This window comes from Oncorhynchus mykiss, chromosome 16 (assembly GCF_057628025.1).
Source record: "Oncorhynchus mykiss isolate SJ-2025 chromosome 16, ASM5762802v1, whole genome shotgun sequence".
Lineage (NCBI taxonomy): Eukaryota > Metazoa > Chordata > Actinopteri > Salmoniformes > Salmonidae > Oncorhynchus > Oncorhynchus mykiss.
Window position 1 is genome coordinate 22,019,482 of NC_143037.1, and position 21,490 is coordinate 22,040,971.

The 21,490-nt window shown below is 44.0% G+C and overlaps 2 protein-coding genes across 8 annotated transcripts in view; one reads left to right on the forward strand and one right to left on the reverse strand.

Moving 5' to 3' along the window:
* LOC110491633 (alpha-1,6-mannosylglycoprotein 6-beta-N-acetylglucosaminyltransferase B) overlaps positions 1-7,176 on the reverse strand; it is a 57,659-nt gene extending 50,483 nt beyond the window's left edge. The window contains exons 1-3 of one of the 5 annotated variants that reach the window (XM_036946502.2): positions 6,261-7,176; positions 4,257-4,308; positions 3,245-3,366 (exon numbers count right to left, since the gene is read on the reverse strand). In XM_036946502.2, coding sequence (XP_036802397.2) covers positions 3,245-3,366; positions 4,257-4,282 — 148 coding nt within the window. In that variant the 5' untranslated portion in view covers positions 4,283-4,308; positions 6,261-7,176. Of the gene's footprint in view, positions 1-3,244; positions 3,367-4,256; positions 4,616-4,776; positions 5,022-6,260 lie in introns of those variants that run through there. The other 4 variants (XM_036946501.2, XM_090202233.1, XM_090202231.1 and 1 more) reach the window with 4 other exon arrangements.
* tbc1d24 (TBC1 domain family, member 24) lies at positions 7,039-21,048 on the forward strand. Of its 3 annotated transcripts, none has more exons than XM_090202236.1 (8): positions 7,278-7,360; positions 8,415-8,524; positions 9,758-10,871; positions 12,521-12,679; positions 14,801-14,864; positions 15,211-15,306; positions 18,111-18,378; positions 18,681-21,048. In XM_090202236.1, exons 3-8 carry the CDS (start codon positions 9,877-9,879, stop codon positions 18,842-18,844), a joined length of 1,746 nt encoding a protein of 581 aa, XP_090058362.1. In that variant the 5' UTR covers positions 7,278-7,360; positions 8,415-8,524; positions 9,758-9,876; the 3' UTR covers positions 18,845-21,048. The 3 variants fall into 3 exon arrangements, with proteins under 3 accessions (XP_090058360.1, XP_090058362.1, XP_090058361.1); XM_090202235.1 differs by having other exon boundaries at positions 7,301-7,360; positions 8,405-8,524; XM_090202234.1 differs by lacking the exon at positions 8,415-8,524 and having other exon boundaries at positions 7,039-7,360.
* The last annotated feature ends 442 nt before the right edge of the window (positions 21,049-21,490 follow it).

The window sequence follows — 21,490 nt, forward strand, 5'->3', positions numbered from 1 at the left end:
AGATGAATCCCGGTTTCAACTGTACCGGGCAGATGACAGACAGCGTGTATGGCATTATGTTGGCGAGCGGTTTGCTGTCAAGGTTTGCTGATGTCAAAGTGGACAAAGTGCCCCATGGTGGCGGTGGGGTTATGGTATGGGTAGGCATAAGCTACGGACAACCAACACAATTGCATTTTATCGATGGCAATTTGAATGCACAGAGATACAGTGATGAGATCCTGAGGCCCATTGTCCTGCCATTCATCCACCGCCATCACCTCATGTTTCCTCATGATAATTAATGCAAGGCCCCATGTCGCAAGGATCTGTACACAATTCCTGGGAGCTAAAAATGTCCCAGTTCTTCCATGGCCTGCATATTCACCAGACATGTCACCCATTGAGCATGTTTTGGATGCTCTGGATCGACATGTACGACAGAGTGTTCTAGTTCCCGTCATTATCCAGCACCCTCACACAACCATTGAAGAGGAGTGGGACAACATTCCACAGGCCACAATCAACAGCCTGATCAACTCTATGCAAAGGAGATGTGTCACGCTGCCCGAGGCAAATGGTGGTCACACTAAATAATGACTGGTTTTCTGATCCACACCCCTATCTTTATTTTTTAAGGTATCTGTGACCAACAGAAACATATCTGTATTTCCAGTCATGTGAAATCCCTATATTAAGGCCTAATGAATATATTTCAATTGAGGATTTTCTTATATTCATTTTTGCATGTTGTATATTTTTGTTCAGTGTAGAACCCTCTGTGTAAAGGGTTCTAAATGGAACCCAAAAGAGTTCTACCTGGAACCAAAAAGGGTTCAGAAAACCAGCCCCGTCGCGGACACCGATGTCTTGCTCCCAGACAAACTAAACAACTTCTTTGCTCGCTTTGAGGACAATACAATGCCACTGACACAGCCCGCTACCAAAACCTGCGGGCTCTCCATCACCGCAGCCAACGTGAGTAAAACATTTAAACGTGTTAACCATCGTAAGACTGCTGGCTGCCGGCCCAGACGATTCCAGCTCAGCATTTAACAACATAGTACCCTCCAAACTTGTCATTAAGCTCGAGACCCTGGGTCTCGACCCCGCCCTGTGCAACTGGGTCCTGGACTTTATGACAGGCCGCCCCCATGTGGTGAGGGTAGGAAACAACATCTCCACCCGGCTGATCCTCAACACTGGGGCCCCACAAGGGTGCATTCTCAGCCCTCTCCTGTACTCCCTGTTCACCCACGACTGCGTGGCCATGCACGTCTCCAACTCAATCATCAAGTTTGTAGACGACACTACAGTGGTAAGCTTGATTACCAACAACGACAAGACGGCCCACAGGGAGGAGGTGAGGGCCCTCGGAGTGTGGTGTCAGGAAAAAAAAACTCACACTCAACGTCAACAAAACAAAGGAGATGATCGTGGACTTCAGGAAACAGCAGAGGGAGCACCCCCCTATCCACATCGATGGGACAGTAGGTGGAAAGTTTTAAATACCTCGGTGTACATATCACGGACAAACTGAAATGTGGCGAACAAGGCGCTGTTCAGGAGACTGAAGAAATGTGTCTTGTCACCAAAAACACGCACAAACTTTTACAGATGCACAATCGAGAGTATCCGGTCAGGCTGTATCACCGCCTGGTACGGCAACTGCTCTGCCCACAACAGTAAGGTTCTCCAGAGGGTAGTGAGGTTTGCACAACGCATCACCAGGGGCAAACTACCTGCCCTCCAGGACACCTACACCACCCGATGTCACAGGAAGGCCAAAAAGATCATCAAGGAAAACAACCACCCAAGCCACTGCCACTCACCCCGCTATCATCCAGAAGGCGAGGTTAGTACAGGTGCATCAAAGCTGGGACCGAGAGACTGAAAAACAGCTTCTATCTCAAGGCCATCAGACTGTTAAACAGCCATCACTAACATTGAGTAGCTGCTGCCAACATACTGACTCAAATCTCTAGCCACTTTAATAATTAAAAATAGGATGTAATAAATGTATCACTAGTCACTTTAAACAATGCCACTTTATATAATAATTACATACCCTAGATTACTCATCTCATATGTATATACTGTACACTATACCATCTACTGCATCTTGCCTATGCCATTCGGCCATCGCTCATCCATATATTTATATGTACATATTCTTATTCATTCCTTTACACTTGTGTGTATAAGGTAGTTGTTGTGAAATTGTTAGATTACTTGTTAGATATTACTGCACGGTCAGAACTAGAAGCACAAGCATTTTGTTACACTTGCATTAACATCTGCTAACCATGTGTACGTGACCAATTAAATTTGATTTGGTTCTTCAAAAGGTTCTCCTATGGGGACAGCCGAGGAACCCTTGTAGGTTCTTGATAGCACCTTGTTTTTAAGAGTGTAGACATAGACCGCCCACTATAACGGTCGCTAGCCAAACATATAGTAAAACAAAACATCACATAATGTCGTTTGTTCCACTTCCACTCAATGCCTCTGGCTGACCTAAAGCAGTAGTCCTTTTCCTTGTTTGACGAACCCCATGGTATACATAATAAGCGTACAGCAACCTAACCAGCCAGACTGCAGCAGACGGCCAGAAAAACAAGTCAACCAGGGGCGTAGTAAAAAGTAAATGTGTGTTTAAGAGGCCTGTCAGTTGGGCTTTAAGGGGCTATTTGGGAGGGCCGATCAAGGACTTCCTGATTGAGACATTAGCATTTGCACAAACGTAGAGTGGTCTATAAAATGTTGGGCTGGCCTGGCACTGAATAGCTAGTATTGAGCAAACGTGGAAATCAGACAATAAAATAGTACTGCAATATTTTGGGCTAGGGTGTCGGTGGTGTGGGGTTACCGGTGTGTGTGTGTGTATACACTGGTTATGGACCCACAGGGAGGTTGTAGATGTGGGGTCTGGGGGTCTGAAGATAGGGGTTAAACAGAGACCCCTTTGGGATTGGCTATCTACCCAATGACACATACAGGAAGGAACCCTATGATGGTGATGTCACCCCCTATCCACCCCCTGCCTGTTTACTCAGCTGACAATTACTGCATCACTCCTCACCAACCATAGGACTACAGGAAGGAGTGGCAAAGAGAGAGAGTAGGGGAGAGAGAGAGGAGTCCACACTAGAAAATATCTCAGTCATGTAAAGCATTTCACTATCTAATCTACTCCTCGAAGAGTAGGACCATAGAAATACAGTATAATGAATGTAGATTATATTTCTATGCTTGGGACACTTACTCTGTTCCTCAGGGGACCTCCCTGCACCTGCCGGCTCCTCTCTGGTCATCTCTGGAGGCACCCAGAGGCTCTGCAGCAGCAGGGTGAGCAGAGAGACAGAAAGACACAGCACCAAGCAGCCACTGGAGACAGACAGGAGGACAGACGGACATGGGTTAGCGTTGGGCTTAGCAGAAATCATCACTACACTAAACTAACTACCTCTACTAGTAATGTAATTGCAATGAACTTATATTTAGCTTCGACACATGGTATCATATAGTGCCACGTAGAGGGGTACCAAGTTTGCCCTAAAGTCATGTAACTTGTTGTGGTGATCTCCGTGTAGTCTCAGTTTGTCCTGCACTGAGCACATTGAGAAGAAGAGGGAATTAACTTGTTCCATGGACAGGCTTCAAATAAGAGCGGTTCTCTTAGTCATAACAAACAGCTGGAGAGTGACGTGCTGTCATGGCGTGAGAGCGACTTGAGCAAGCGACTCCTTTGGGGTTTGGGTTTTTACTGGGGCAGAAGAGGACTGGGCTTTTCGTCGGAGCAAATCGGCTACGAAGAGTGTGTTCCAGAAGTGAAACGCCCTCGGGCCAAGCCAAACACACGGCCAAACTCAGCACTCAAGCCGGTTCAATTCAATTGAATTGAATTCAATTGTATTAGTAAAGCTCTCCATATAGAAAAATCTGTCAAAGAGATCTCAGTGACTGGCCCGGGTATTTGCGAAAACAACATCCACTATAGGGCCACCAGCGACAAAGAAAAAACTCAAAAAATAAGAGTTACAGGATGATGCCACGTAGTTCAACACTTAGTAAGCCCATTGTTTGTGGGTCCAACAATCAGTCAAGTCTACATTATAGTCCATTTACCGTATGTTCAGTCAACTCCCAATAAGTGCGATGTAACTGGCATGACAAACATGCAATATACACATGCCGATATCCAGAGATCTGAACCGTATTCCTACACAGTAGATCTAGTCTTAATCAATTGTTAGGCTTTTGGGATGAGCCCTTACCTCCGGGGTCGCAGTGTAAAACGCATGATCCAGAATCAAGATGTGGGCCTGACTGTCAAAACAGAAAATCATACATTAGAATAAATAAGTGTTATTATCAGTCAATAGTGCAATAACTTGGAAAAAGAAACGCAAAGAGATGCTGCCTCTAATATTTTTTTTCCTGTTTTTCCCACTGTTCTCAAAAGTGAAGATAAGGCAGATGGGGTAAAAATGGATTCCTTTGTGTACAAGATCACCATTCAGTCCAAAACACCACATCACATCATAGTTTCCATTTACACTGATGGGAATATATTAATCCCCTTCCATATTCAGTCATAGTTTTGACGAGGCGTAAAAGTGGCTCAACGTGTGCCTTTGTGTTTCCTATTGAAAGTTAATGATACACTGATACATGTCACAAACTGTGCCAATACTCCAGTCCCTCTCTCTCCATCCTTCAGTCCCTTTGTTTTGTTACTCTGTGTGGTCTATAAGCCAGAGTTATAAAGACATTGGAACAGCCAGGCGTACTTACCGATTCAGCGCGGACACACACAAACACACACAGACCACACAAACACTCTAAGGCTCCGTCACGACCGGGCGGCAACCTCCTCCATCGCTCCCTCTTTCAAAAAAAAGACCTGATAAAAAAAAAGCTGGAGAAAACGCGGGGCTGGAAAGTCTCATTTGTTTTTTGTCTCTTTCCCTCCTTCTCTGGCCTCATTTTCTCTGTCCCTAGGCCTCTGGGTACGCATCCTGCGGTTGTCAAGGAAACCTGATTCCTCTCTTGAGAACACAATACCCATGGTGCTGCTGGGGCCTTTCACAGATACAATAGAACTCACGCTATTGGGTGACACAGCCTCTTTCAGCCCTACCGCCCAGAATAAAAAGCCCTATTTGTGAGTGGAAACACAACTGAACTGGGGACTCTACTTGCTACTCCAGCCTATTTGAATGTCTTAGAGGGCATATTATAAGATTTAACACATAAATTAACTAATTTAATTGACAAAAGCAATTAAATAATAAAAACACAACGTTGTGCCTCATGATAGGCTTGCATATCAATAATACTTCTCTCTATTATTCCAGTTTACTCACACACACCACTTCAGGTCGCACACATAAGACATTTGAAGGACATCTGGCCTTAGAAATACCAGAGGAGAGGAGTTTAGACTGCAGGAGACAATTAGTAGTTGGACAGATATAGTATGTGCAGTTCTTCGTGCAGCCTGAAGAGGGCAGCATAGTCCCAGTTTTGATAGGCCTATTTCCTGTTGTAGGTTGGTAATGACCCTTCTTTAGGTTATTTTTGTAGGGGAAACTCAACTACCATTAGAATGAGAAGACTAAAGATGATATCCCTTTCAGCTTGTATCCACGTTTAAAGTTTTTAGTGTAATGAAATAAGGAAATTAAACTAATGTCCCATTACCACCCTCCCCTGATCGGAGGACAAATTTATCAATGTGAAATGTCAATGTCACTTTAATGTCAAAGGGTCTTCATAGTAGGTATAATATGGTCATTGTGACAATTGCACCGAAACTGGTAATGCAATTAACATTGAACGTCTTTAAGTTCAACTTGGCAAACAAACATCTCACTTAAGTACGTCCGACCTTGACATCAGCACTTGACGTCACACCTTTCTTCAAACATTGCAAGGGTGTGTGTGTGCACGTGTCCATGTTTGTGTGCATGTGTACGTGCCTGCCTGTGTGTGTGCGCGCCTGCCTTCCATAGGTGTGATGTCACAGTGTGTCGGAGCGGAAGGATTTGATGAGCATAAACCCCCCATAAGCTTGGACCTCAAGGCTTACTGGCTTTAGATCCATCTGTCTCTCTCTCCCCACCTCAATCTCTCACCAAACAGTGGTATTCTCTGTCCAATCAAATAGCTCTGAGGTTAAAGCGTGATATAAAATGTTGGGCTGGCCTGGCGCTGAATACAGCACTAAATGTGCTGTAGCCCTAGCGCGATAGTCAGCGTCCTATGGATTAGTGTACCTCACATGATATGAATACTGTCCACTCCTGCAGTCATGTCTGTTGGACTGATGCCAGCAGCTGGCATGTAACAAAGGCTCCATTAACCAACTCCATGGTCATAGAAAAGCTGGCTTTGAGACAGACAGGACAGGGTAGACCTGAAAAGACAGGTAAACACAACAGAATTATACAAAGAGTAGAGAGGGAGTACTGTTGTGGACAGTGTATTTATTCTATGTCATCATTGTGAGTCATATGAGTGGGTTATCATTCACAAAATACAGTATGTCTAAGGTCTTCTCAGAAAAACACATGATGGAGTGGACATGGCGTGGACATTTGGCAATTTGTTTTTTCAGGTTTCATCACACACATAGGCCTACGGCCATCACACACATTGGCTTGTTGTTGTTGCAAGAACACCAAATGAAGAAATGAACAACATAATGAGAGAATACAAAGCAAAAACACAAGGCCAGAACCATATTGGAGTGGCAATGATGGCCTAATTGAGTTATCTGTAATAACTGTCATGTGCTGGGCGTTGTTTTTGGCGTGTGCTTTTGAGTAGGAGGACAAAGCAGGGTTTTGTTAAAATTGCCTGGGTGCCTTCCAGTCCTTTTTCCAGTGCCCGTAACTACTTTGACAGACATCCAGGCCTGTAAACAAAGCTTGATGAATCAGATGATATTGCCTCTATTCCACCACTCCCAACTGGCTCACTCACAGTAACTCAGATGTTGCCTAAAACAGCAGTGGCGCATCTTGTTTTTCAAAATCTTCTCAAGTTCTTTGCACTCTAATGTTTGGTCATTAGATTTTAATAGTAGGCTAATGGTTGTTTCACCCTGCTACATTATTTGTTTGAATGATTTCTGGACTTGTATATAGCTATAAGGTTTTCCCCATCATTTAAAGCAGATGCCAGTGCAATTTCATATATCGAACAAAGCGTAAAGACAACAAAAAAAAATGGCATAACAAATCCGATATGAATTGCATTCTACACTCCGCCATATGGCTCCTGCTAGTAGCGGTTAGAGTAGGGATACTGCGCATGTCCGAAACTGACAAATATGACTACAGCTCCAACATCTCAAGACATCTGACCAAACCAGGTAGGGTAATTTCATATCTTGACAGGTATTTTTCATGTCTTGTCGTTTCTTCAGCAGTTATTAACACATGCGCAGTCCTCTTGCCCTTATGCATCGTGATAATATTAGTTAGCCCGTTCGCAATGCAAGTTCAACAACAACCAATGTTGACAGTGAGGAAGATAATTTGTCTCGCTATCTTGTCGCTAGTTAGCTAGGTGCTAGCTGGCTGACTATCTCTCTGCATCTGAAGAAAATGCTTTATGGTCGTCGCAAACTATTTTGACGTGATAACTAGCTAGCTATTCTAGCTAATGTTATGCTATGCATTGACCTGGTGATAACACTGATCAGACAATGGACCAATGTCAATTGCTAACGTGAATGGAAGGAAACCGCTTTGTTAGCGTGCGCTCTGTCCGCATTTCTAGCTAGCGCTACCTGTCACCTTTGCCAGGGTTACCACTAACTATCAGTTTTCACGGCGTTCGGGGGTTCAAGCTAGCTGACCAACTAAATTTAGTCCGTTTTATTCCAGCAATATGAATGCATTTCTTACCCAGCCCCATATAGCTATGCAGAGTTGTGGTGTCGGCACCTTGTCGCCTGTCAAATGAATTATCTTAGTCAGTGTTGGCTAACTACGCTGAACAAAAATATAAACGTAAAGTGTTGGTTTCATGAGGTGAAATAAAATCATATACCTTTTTCATACGCACAAAAAGCTTCTTTCTCTACATTTATTTTGCACATTTGTTTACATCCCCTGTTAATGAACATTTCTCCTTTGCCAAGATAATCCAGCCACCTGACAGGTGTGGCAAATCAAGAAGCTGATTAAACAGCATGATCATTAAAGAGATGCACCTTGTGCTGGGGACAATAAAAGGACACTTTAAAATGTGCAGTTTTGTCACACAACACAAATGCCACAGATGTCTCAAATATTGAGGGAGGGTGCAATTGGCATACTGACTGCAGGTGTGTCCACCAGAGTTTTTGCCAGATAATTTAATGTAAATTTCTCTACCATAAACTGCCTCCAACGTTTTTTGTTTTTTTGAGAATTTTACAGTAGGTCCAACAGGCCTCAACTGCAGACCACGTGTATGGCGTCCTGTGGGCAAGCAGTTTGCTGATGTCAACATTGTGAACGGACTGTCCCATGATGCCGGTGGGGTTATGGTATGGGCAGGCATAAGCTACGCAACAACAAACATAATTGCATTTTATCTATGGCAATTTGAATGCGCAGAAATACCGTGCCTAGATCCTGAGGCCCATTTCTTTTAAAGTATCTGTGACCAACATATGCATATCTGTATTCCCAGTCATGTGGAATCCATAGATTAGGGCCTAATGAATTTCTTTAAATTGACTGATTTCCTTCAATAAAATGTAAATCAGTAAAATCTTTGAAATTGTTGCTCCCAAGTGACACAGCGGTGTAAGGCACTGCATCTCAGTGCTAGAGGCGTCACTACAGACCCTGGTTCGATCCCGGGCTGTATCACTTCTGGCCGAGATCGGGAGTCCCATAGGGCGGAGCACAATTGGCCCAGCGTCGTCCGTGTTAGGGGAGGGTTTGGCCGGGGTAGGTTGTCATTGTAAATAAACATTTGTTCTTAACTGATTTACGTAGTTAAATTAAATATTTTTGTTCAGTATAGCTAGCTGTCTTGATCACATTAGCTGTTATCATCAGTGTCCCTTGCTGGCTGATCCTACACACAGACAGTTAATTTAGCATAATAATGCAGTTCTTCAATATAGTTCATCTATAGCCAGCTAACTAAAGTCATTTAGTTTTAGCTGGGGGAATCACTCAGCTCCATCTCTGTACCTGGGATTGCAGCCCTCTCTCTGGCTTGAAGTCAGAGACCCAAGATGATCCCATACTATAGTGTTCTTTAGTTCAATAATTCTATCAGTTTCTGTCATGCAACATCATTTTTCTTTGCTGCTTAAAACTATAGACATATTTACCATCATTTGCCCTTAATTGCTCACTCAACCTTTGCCCTGAGACATGGCTGTTTATAGACTAGATGGTTGTGACTAGACGTAGTACATCTATGACCAGAAGTCAGTTTTTGTAGCAGGAGAGCATTTTACCTTACCCTATTTCTAACCTTATCCTAACCTGCTATGAAAAAGTAACTTCTGGTCGTAGCTGTATAGTACCTAGTCAAAACCAGTCTCAGCCGGTCAGGGCAATCTTAACCTATATAGCCAGTGTAGGTTGCATATTTTTAGCCTGCGTCAAAGGTCTTATTCTGCAATCACTCACATACAGGCTAGCTTATACAAGATTCCCTTTACTTTGTCCCGCCCCCCCCCTGCATTAAGTTCCAAATAACCTGTCAAGCAAACCCATATGTTTGTAACAATGTTCTCATTCTTTTCCCCTCTCTGTAGTAAACATCATGGGTGGTTGAGAGACACCCTGGACTTATTTGTTGTGAAGAGGACAGAAGGCTAGTTAGGCTAAGCTATACTCAAGACCCCTCAGCCGCAGTCCAGAAGATACTGCAGCCATGGCTGAGGAGGACTACGGCTGCTTTGTGGACTGGACCCAGATGGGGGACCTGGCCAACAGCAGTGGCCCCTCCAAACTGGATGTCAAGGACCCATTGGAGCTCAAGAAACTGGCCAGGCAGGGCCACTGGGCCAAGAACCACAAGCTTCGTGCCCAGGTTTACCAGCAACTCATCAAGGCCATCCCCTGTCGCACCGTCACCCCCGATGCTGAGGTCTATCGTGACCTCATGGGGGACAGCACAGGTAAAAAAGCCTCGTCCGTCATCCCACTGCCGGACTTTGTGGACGGCAGCGCTGTTCCGCACTACTGCCTCAAAGCAGACGCAGTGACCACCGTCCACCGGGTCATCTCCTGTCTGGCTGGCCAGTTCCCGGACATCTCGCACTGCCCGGCGCTGCCCGCCATAACGGCCCTCCTGCTGCACTTCAGTGCCGACGAGGCGCAGTGCTTCGAGAACATCAGCCGTCTGCTGGCCTGCAACGAGCCAGGCCGACGCTTGGTGGACCAGACCTTCCTGGCCTACGAATCCAGCTGCATGACCTTCGGCGACCTGGCCAACAAGTACTGCCCGGCCGCCCACAAGTTGATCGTGGCCACAGCGCAGGACGTGGTGGAAGTGTACTCGGGCTGGCAGCGCTGGGTGCTGGGCGACCTGCCCTTCAGCCACGTGGCCCGGGTACTAGACGTCTTCCTGGTGGAAGGATACAAGGTGTTGTATCGCGTGGCACTGGCCCTGCTCAAGTTCTATCGCAAGCAGAAAGCCGGGGCTGGAGCTGGAGCTCAGCCATCAGAGGGCCAGAAACAGGACTCTGCAGAGGTCAAGGCGGAGATCCAGGCCTTTGTCAAAGCCATCGGCTCCAGCATCACCCCAGACAAGCTGCTGGAGAAGGCCTTCTCCATCCGCCTGTTCAGTCGCAAAGAGATTACCCTCCTGCAGCTCGCCAATGAGAAGTCGCTGCAGCAGAAGGGTATCACCGTGAAACAGAAGAGGTGAGTGAGGGCTAGAGACATAGCATGAGCTCTTATTGGGTGTAATTGAAATTGGAGCGATAATTTACTTCTAGAGAAATGAATGGATATCAATGAGGCAGTGGACACTAATACCTCTGCTAATGCTATGCTAGCGCTTTAGCTAATGGCAGCGTGTAAATAAACATTAGACAAGGTTCTACGTAGGCCTCCCGAGTGGCTCAGTGGTCTAAGGCACTGCATTGGAGTGCTAGCTGTGTCACTAGAGATCCTGGTTCGAGTCCAGGCAGCCGGCCGCGACCGGAAGACCCATGGGGCGGCGCACAATTGGCCCAGTGTCGTCCGGGTTAGCAGAGGGTTTGGCCAGCAGGGATGTCCTTGTCCCATCGCGCTCTAGCGACTCCTGTGGCACCCTGGGCACAATGCACGCTGACACGATCGCCAGGTGTATGGTGTTTCCTCCGACACATTGGTGTGGCTGGCTTCCGGGTTAAGTGGGCATTGTGTCAAGAAGCAGTGCGGCTTGGCTGGGTCGTGTTTCGGAGGACGCACGGCTCTCGACCTTCGCCTCTTCCGAGTCTGTACGGGAGTTGCAGCAATGAGACAAGACTGTAACTACCACGACATTGGGGAGAAAAGTAAAAAAAAATTAAAGACATGAAACAATTCAGAATGGTATGCTACAAATGAGAGGCATGCACTCAAAAAAATAAAAAATAATAATGTGCATGACAACTTTAGCCACCAGTAAGGGTCTTGTTTAGAAGGGATGTGGTATTATGCATTTTAGCTAACTCTAACCATTTTCCTAACCTGAACCTAATTCTCAAAACCGTACCGTATATCCTGCTACAAAAAGTAACATTTTCGGCATCCCATCTAGGCAAAACCACCAGTGAAAAGTGGCTGTCGTTCCTGGCTTTATAAAGCCGGTGCGACCTGCAGCTAAAATCATTTGGACACCTTGCCGCTAAAAGCATTTGGATAGTTAACTAATTTTCTGTTTTTTAGTTCACTCACACTTTTTCCTGTTGTGGCTGTCTGTGTGGCTCTTTTCTCACCATTCTGTTCATAGTTTTCCCCCCTTTTGTTTTGCTGTCCATTTTCCATCCACCGTCGTCTTCTGTTTTCACCTTGACTCCTGTGTCCATGTGTCTACTGCTCCTCCATTCTCCCATTTGCACTTGGCTCTGTTAGTCTGAGGTAGGTGTTTCTCTCTCTCCTCTCTCAGCTCTCTCTCTTCACCTGTTAATACTTGAGCTGATCTCCCTCGTTAGTGATAAATTGTATTAGAAACCGTGTCTACATTCTCTGTAAACTATCATTTAACTATAAGTGACCAGGAAAACACGATTTGGACATAGAACACACTACCATAGGCAAAACCAAGAAACAGTGTGCTGGTTTTTGCTTCTCGTTAACACTCAATTGAATAGGCCTAAATAAAGTCCCAGACTGACTCACGCTGTGACCCTTGAGGTCAGGAGTTGTACAGTAACTACAACAACAACCATGACATATCCAGGCAAGCTCAGAAAATACTCTATTAACCTTCCATTACCACAACCTCATGGCCCTACATGCTGTACAAAGACTTTGACTGACCGATCAGGAGTTTGTGTTACTGACAAAGTAGTCATCTCCTTCCTGCCCGGTTACCATGGCTACAGGCGCAACGTGCAGCTGGCTCTGAACCCGGACACCTTCTCCTCGGAGGTGGTCAGCGCCAAGGAGATGAGGGACATCTGGTCGTGGATCCCTGAACGCTTCGCCCTGTGCGAACCGCAGCTTCTCTTCACCACGTCCACCCACGGCTGCAGCCTCAACCGGTACCCACTTTACCAGTCTCACTTTAGCCACCCACTGCAGCCTAGGCAAACCACTAGACCAGGGGTGTCAAACATACCGATGTGGGCCGCATGTGTTTTCTGCGAGGAAACGGTCTCCGTCTATATTGAAATACCTAAAACCAAATTTAAAAGTGGGTGGAAATGATAATGGACCTACATTTTTATACAGTCTCTACACTCTTGTCCAGATTGCTAACAGTCACCGAAACAAAAGCTAGACAGTCAGGGAGCATTGACAATTCCATTTACTAGGCTATTTTTGGCTAATTATAATCAAGTTTCAGTGCTGTCCTTTGGACCTCAGTGGAGACCGAATGTGGCCCATGGGGGAAAATAAGGTTGGTACCCCTGCGCTCTACAATTTCCTGTACCCACTTTATCCTTCGTCTCAGGTTCCACACCAACCTAACCTTAGAGAGACAACTAAGCTTGGGTTATAGCGACATTTTCATGTCATCGAGATGCTATATCACCGCATATATGCAACATTATCGCTGATATGCGATTAATATTGCAGACATGATTATGTCGCAGATATGCGATAATATCGTCGGTATGCTGTAATATACCCTGATAATGTACCCTGAAACTGATATTCTGCCCACTTTTTTCATCCTCAATGGTACACTTTACCTTGCACTGGGCCCAATTTACCATAAAGCTTACTCTACATTTCGCCACAGTCTTGGCTACCATGCCTACTTTACCACAAAGGGGCAATTTGCGATTGGTACGTCAATTTCTTTACTTTTAAATGTGTATCTACACACTACCGTTCAAAAGTTGGGGTCACTTAGAAACGTCCTTGTTTTTGAAAGAAAAGCAAAAAAATGTTGTCCATTAAAATAACATCAAATTTTACAACATTAACGATGTCTACACTGTATTTCTGATCAATTTGATGTTATTTTAATGGACAAAAAATGTGCTTTTCTTCAAAAAACAAGGAAATATCTAAGTGACCCCAAACTTTTGAACGGTAGTGTGTGTGTAGATAGATATATATATCTATGAATATAACTTAGAAATGCCTCATGAGCTTAGTTCAATCAACTCTTACCCTACCAGTCCCCAAAATATAAGCTTGTTTTACTCCATTGTTTATAAATGTAATTGTACACAAACACTTCATATCCTAAAAAATGCTTAAATCTATACATTTTGATATCATGGAGGGTCAGCCATTACATCTGTCTATTAATTTGAGACCAGTTACATTTCTCCAGCCCCATCCCTCAACTATTTACCAAAACAGTGGCGGGTCTGTCACTTTGTTATTGTTTGAACTGCAGATTGCCTCTTTAAAGGAGGGGTAAGGGAATGACTTGGACAGTAAGGTCACCCATTTATGTCTTTGTGTTCAGCAGCAATAGAACTAGAATATAACGTTTGTTTAGTGATGAATCAGCAATGGCCCTTGTTCAATATTCCCTTGCCCTTGTACAGCCTCGGGTACTAAATCCATCACCCTCAGGCCAAACGGAAGACTTAGTTCAGGGTCATATTCATAGCTCACACAGAAACAGAATCTTGTTTATAGAATGCAAACCGTAGCCTGACATTTTTTCCCAGGGACAGGTTTTAAGGATCAATACTGTAGGTTTAGTTAATATTTACCCACCTGTATTGTTTTACTGCTCATCAGCTGAGACACAGGTGAGTATCAGAGCTATCCAAAGTATATCACTAGGGGCCATAAAGACTTTCATACTTTCATTCAGCTAGTGAAAAAGGCTGATCTCTGACTTAAATTCACACATTTGTTTTTTTTCAATAGGAATGGGTTAACTTTCTGAATTATGCTACATAGAAATCATTGACCAAAGAGAAACTGCAGTATGTTCATAAAACCAAGACCGAATGTAATCTGACCTTGTAAAAAAAAACACATGGAATGTATCGCACTGTAGGCTAAATGTAATGTTGTTGTCAGTTAAAAGTGCCCCCTACCTTTTTGCTTCTCATCTTTAAGATGCATTATGATTGTTAAAGGGAAGCTTATGTGTGTGTGTTTTTCTTCTGGTTCATTTCACACATGCATACATGGCCAGATTGTGTTAAGGGATGTGTAATTGAGGTTGTCCATTCCTTTTGTCCCAGGTTTTACGCTCATGTTGAAGGGTATGAGCCCACTCTGCTACTCATCCGGACCTGCGAAGCTGATGTAACGACCTTACACACACACACACACACACTAATACATTGTGTGTGCATTACCACCCTTGTGTAACAGTATAATGACAACCACGGCAATAGACAAGTAACTCTCGAGCTCACATTATTATGACACTGAAAAAGTAAGCATGGTGTTTTAAGTCTACAGTTTTTCAATCATATTGATATGCTAAAGACCTATCATTTAATGAATACATATGCAGTATCTGCTTTTTATAATAGCGAAATTCTTCCTCGCCTTTTGACATTGTCCCATCCTTCTATTTCCTATCCCACTTCTCCCTTTGATTCTACTGTAATACACCCTCTCACCATGCCCTGTATTGTCTGTCCAGGTATGTGGAGCCTTTCTCTCAACCGATTGGGAGGAGCGCAAGCGAGGCGGGAACAAACTCAGCTTCTTTGGGACTGGAGAATGTTTTGTCTTCAGGGTGAGTTGTGTTTACTTCATTTTTCTCATCCCAATTTATTCTTGAGGAGCAAGGTTGAGGAGCAAACTAAAACACACTAAAGGAAAAACGATTTAGGAAACTGAGCGTGAACAATGGCGGCAGCAAACCCAACACCAGCAGTGGTCGGACGCTAAAGGCAAAGCTCCGTATGGGATGATTTTGAGTACATTTTTGGAAAGGACGCAGCGGTCGAAGGCAGTGCTAGAGGCGTTACTACAAACCCTGGTTCGATCCCAGGCTGGCTTCAGGGTTAAACGAGCAGTGTGTCAAGCAGCAGTGCGGCTTGGCGGGTCGTGTTTCGGAGGACGCATGGCTCTCGAACTTTGCCTCTCCCGAGTCCGTACTGGAGTTGCAGCGATGGGACAAAGCTGTAACTACCAATTGGATATCACAAAATTCAGGAGAATTTATTTTAGTTTTTTTAAATATGGAAAAACCCAACCAACCTCAAAGTTCATCTGAACAGCACCCACAAAGAATGTCAGGATAAAGACAAGAAATGTGGAATTCAAATCAAAAAGAAATGTGGAATTCAAATTAAAAAAAAATGTGCCACATGCACCAAATACAACAAGTTTAGACTTGTGAAATGCTTACTCATAAGCCCTGTCCCAACAATGCAGTTAAAAGTAAGAAAATGAACAAAAAGATAAAATGGTAAAATGGCACACTAAAATAACAATAACAAGGCTATATAGGCTATACAGGCTATAACAAGGCTATACAGGCTATATAGGCTATACAGGCTATAACAAGGCTATACAGGAGTGAGTGTACGGCAGTACGAGGTAGTTGGGACGATTGAGGTAATGTGTAGATTTGGTTAGGTGATTGATTGATTGATTGATTGATTGATAAAAGAAGAAAGTCCAGGGAGCCATTTAATGAACTGTTCAGCAGTTTTATGGCTTTGGGGTAGAATCTGTTCAGGAGCCTTATGGTCCCAGACTTGGAGCTCCAATACTGCTTGACGTGCAGGAGCAGAGAGAAAAGTCTGTGGCTGGAGTATTTGACCATTTTTAGGGCCTTCCTCTGACACCACCTGGTATAGCAGGAAGCTTGGCCCCAGTAGATGTACTGGGCCGTACGCACTACCCTCTGCAGCGTCTTGCGTTCGGATGCCGAGCAGTTGCCATACCAGGCGGTGATGCTTTCAATGGTGCAGCTGTATAACTTAATGAGGATATGTGGGCCCATGCCAAATCTTTTCAGCCTTCTGAGGGGGAAGAGGTGTTATCATGTCCTCTTTGCGACTGTGTTTGGACCATGATAGGTCGTTAGTGATGTGGACACGGCAGTCTCCGCTACAGCACCATCGACGTGAATGGGGGCGTGCTCGGCCCTGCGTTTCCTGTAGTCCACAATCAGCTTCTTTGTAGACTCCTGGTATCATATGAACACACAAGTCGTGGACATTTTGTAGAATTGCAGGACATAAGCTTTAACATTTCATTTTCTCTTTGTTCAATGGCATAATGTGTAGAATGGCAGAAAATGAGCTTCAAAACTGCTCATTTTTATCTCTGCCATCAAGAAGGGTGTCTGGGGTTTGCCACCTAGGACATTTATGTGACCGGATCATCTCAAATAGTACTTGAGTACCTCTGATATTTTTATATATTTTTACCTTTATTTAACTAGACAAGTCAGTTAAGAGCAAATTCTTATTTACAATGCCGGCCTACCGGCGGGTGAACTGCCTCGTTCAGGGGCAGAATGACAGATTTTTACCTTGTCAGCTCGGGGATTCTATCCATCAACCTTTCGGTTACTGGCCCAATGCTCTAACCACTAGGCTACCTGCCGCTATAGGCCTACAACACATAAATGGCTCCTAGCCTCCCATGCATAAGGCTACTTTCTGTCCCAAACACTAAAAGTGAATATTAAATCATATGAAATAGAAATGTTTGAATGACATCTAGTAAATCAAGTCTGAAAACTAACTGAAACTGAATTTCAAATGAAAATCCTAAACTAATTTCAAATAAAAAAAACTAATAGAAAATCACAACTTTAATAACCTTGTTGGGGATATATCATTTTGCCTCCGAGATAGCAATTTGTGACTAAGATTGGACACCAGGGGGCGCCATTTACAAATAGTTTCTTCATCCACTGTCAGAATACTAAGCCTCCTTGTCACCAGTCTGGCCTCCACCCACTCTGAACAGAAAAGCATGTCACGTCCAAAACGCAGTATTTCTTCTTGAGTGCTATAGCTGATAATTTAACAAAAGGTTTTGTACATTTTTAGAGAGGTTTTGCTGAGTGTATCTGGATCTAGAAATGGCCTTCTTTCAAACTCCTTTTCCGTTTAATTATTAAAGTGTTTTTGGTGAGGATGATGCTCTGACCGTCTGCCTGTGAATACCGCCCTGCACAGGCAGAAACACACACGTACACATGCTCATCGGAAACTCGAACGGTACAGTAGCACTTGATCCTCACTTGACACCACATACATTAAAAATGTTAGTTATTTAGCAGATTCTCTTCTTTTTCGTACTGGTCCCCCGTGGGAATCGAACCAACAACCCTGGCGTTGCAAGTGCCATGTTCTACAAACTGAGCCACACGGGACAGGAACACGGAACAACACACTGTAAGATGGGGTCCAGATCTATTAGGTATGCACGGGGAGGAAAAAACCCCCAAATATGACAGTCTCAGTATCCAGTTTGTGTCTGGATGATTCAAGGTAAACCCCTCAAGTGTGTGTAAATATATGAAAATAAACACTCAAACGTGATCAATGATTGTTACTCTGTTTGTCCATATAGCTGAAGCCGGAGATGGAGAGGTATGAGTGGGTGGTGATCCGCCACCCGGAGCTGGCTTCCTCCATCAAGGCCCAGAGCAGTGAGGACCCTGCTGAGTACGAGGCTCCCACCGACGGGCAGAGCTCTGATGACAACAGCCTCCCCGTGGAGAGGCCGGCCGCTGACCCCTCCAACCGCCTGTCACCCTTCCTCTCGGCCCGACACTTCAACCTCAACTCCAGAAACACCTCCATGTTCATGGCCGGCAACATTGACTCCATCATAGTGGGTGAGTAGAAATCAGTCCTTCTTAACCATCTCTTAACCGTCTCTTGTTCTTAACCGTCTCTTGTTCTTAATCAAACAGACTGTCCAGAGTGAGTAGATTGTCCTCATCAATGACTGATGTCGACCTGACAATGTTGCATTTAAACTAACATCTAGGAACTGAGGATCCCTGTGGCCCTTGCCTGTGCCTCTCTTCTCCCTCAGCGTCTTTTTAAATTTTTTATTCATCTCTCAGATCCAGTGCACTTGCCTAGATTCAGCTCATTTTTCTGTCTTAACTCCTGCTGTTCTGTCTCCTGCCAGGGGGAGGAGAGGGCAACGCGCTGTACATCGACGGCGAACTGAACCACGGGCGCACAGCCCGCTGCACCACCTTCGACAACCCGCCGCTCTGCTCCACCGAGAGCTTCCAGGTGGCACTGCTGGAGGTGTGGGGCTTCCAGGACGCCATGGCCTCAGATAGATAGACACATACACACAGTTAAGAGATACATACACACACACACACACAAACCCCACCAAAGGCCTGATGAAGGTACCTGCAATATCAGAACAAACCCCTTTCCATCCAGCAAATTAATTTATCCTTTGAATTCTATACATAAATGTGAAATATTTGTAATTATTAATGTAAAACAAGTATCGTATTCTGAAAGTATCTTTTATTTGTGGTAAGTTTTTTTTACAGATGTTTAATTGTTGTATTACTCTTTTTGTTGACTCATTCGGGGGATTTTAATGACGAAAAGCAGCTCTGTTGTTTTAAAAAGGCTTTGTCTGGCATTTTTATCAAATGCCATGGTTTTACACACTCAAGTAACTTGTTTCATTTCTATATTCACTTTATATCCACTCATTCATTTGTGCAATCTGGTTAGGCGCTTAACCAACTGCCAAAATCGTAGTTAGTAGGCCTGTAAGTCTAAGAACATATGCCGTCTACCCAGCTGTCAGAGAACTGTGGTCTATGAAAATGAATTGCACAAAGTGAAGTGTGTCTTTGGTGAAGAATGTTGAATTGTGGGGTCTTTGCAATCAAAATAGCAGAGTTCAAGTAATGCAGTCGTGACCTAAGTCGTGCCAGGTTTCATTGTCTTTCATCAAGCCCCGTTGTGCTTTTCCCTCTGACTGTACATGTCTGGGAGTTATTACTCTATATCAGATTAACTGTGGTTCTGTTGGTGGATACTTGTGTAAACTTGACGTTTCAGTGTAGCCTGGTCCCAGATCTCATTGTGCCATCTTACTGAACCATCTCCTATGGTCATTCATTGTCGTAGCAAACATGACAATTGGCTATACGGTACAAACAGATCTGGGACCAGGCTAGTTTCAGTCTGGCTGTTGTGCAGACCATATTCTCGCCAGATGTACTCTTGCTTCTGCATACAGCAGTAAATTAGAAAAAAGACCCCTTTTAAAGTATGCGAATATCATTCTTAGAATGTTTTTTTTTTATTGATACTGTAAAAGTGTGCGACGAAGACCATATCCACGTCCCTCCCGTTTAGGTCCACAACCTGTAGTTAAACTATGTGTAAGTAATGCAGCATTCATCTGTCTTTCTCTATCCGTCCCCCTCCTTTAACTCTGAAACTTTATCATCCAAAAAGGAGCAGAAAATGTCAGTTATTTGGCAGAGACTCAACTGTATATCATTGAATATCTTTGTTGTGTTGAAGTCCTCCAGTGAAGTATCGATAAAAAAAAAAAATACAGATGTATCAAATATGTGAAAGTAATACACTTTGAAACAAGTAATATATGTCTGTCATGTATTTATTGTTCATTATTTTTCACTTTCATTGTTTGTTTTTTTGCTAGCTTTGCACGCATGTGCCCCTACCCATTCGACTGTTCTTTCTCCATGACTTCGGGGTGAAAGGAGGGTAGTAGTCTTGAACCCTGTCACATAAACGTGTCGGTTGCCTTTCACAGTCCCAGAATCGAACCATTAGCCTAGCCTGACGACTCGCGCTCTATTCTGCCGCTTCTCTGTGGTTTGCGACAGGCTTTAGTCAGAGACTGCCATCGTTGAAGTCGTTTGTGGTGACGGGGGGGTGTTGTACAAAACAAAGTCATCAGCGACTGGATCAGCGCTAGCCAATAAGAATATCACAGCCAACGGTGAATTTTCAAACCGCTGCATTACCCAAGTGTGTTCTGGCTCAACCCATCAGATTCTGGACCAATCAGGCAGCCCCGAATGTATTCGCATTCGGTGAAGGGTCAGGGAGGTACTCAGATCCAGACACACTGGGCGAGTTTGCGTGGTAAGGCGGAAGTCGAATAGACTCAAAGGAAGGTATACGACAATGGCAGACATGTTGTTTGCCTTCTTTTATGACGATGAAATTGATGCCAGTGAAATTCCACTTCTACACAAAGCTGAACGTGATCAACATGTTCCAAGGAATGAATATCCTGATAAGGAAATTAGATACCAGCCCCAAGCTCTTTCACAAGTCTTGTTCTATATTTCTGTGATGTTTTTTCACAAAATATTACCTGGTAGTGAGTGCATAGGCTACTAGAATGAAAACATATCAGTATTTTTGCAGCATATGGGATTTGCTCTGTTTGTCATTACTTCATGCCCTTGTACCTTTCTCATTATTTGTGATTGTGCAACATGGAATTGTAACAGATGTCATTAAATGGAGTCCACAAAGCTTCTTAATGTATGGTAATTGATTGCATGTCAGCGTCACTACAGGCTGTAGTGTATTTCTTTCAGTCTCAACATTTGTTGCTTTTGTCAGTAAGCATGTAAAGAACAGAATTTGATTCAATCACTTATAGACAAAACACTCACTGTACAGAAAAGTATTAGACTACATGTACTGTACATCAGTTCACATAAGTTACTGGGTAAACAATATGCACTTGGTGTTGATTCCCTGGGGTACTTGCTCATTGAGAGCCGATTTCCCGGACAGATTAAGCCCCTAAAATTGCCAGTGTAGAAATCCCCTACAATAGTGTAGCCTACAATATGTATTCAATTGTATTCACACTTAATAGGCAATCAACAAATTTGTTTTGTTGACATTATTACAAACCAGACAAATTGTAGGCTGTAACATTACAGTAACATCTAGATTGTAACGAGT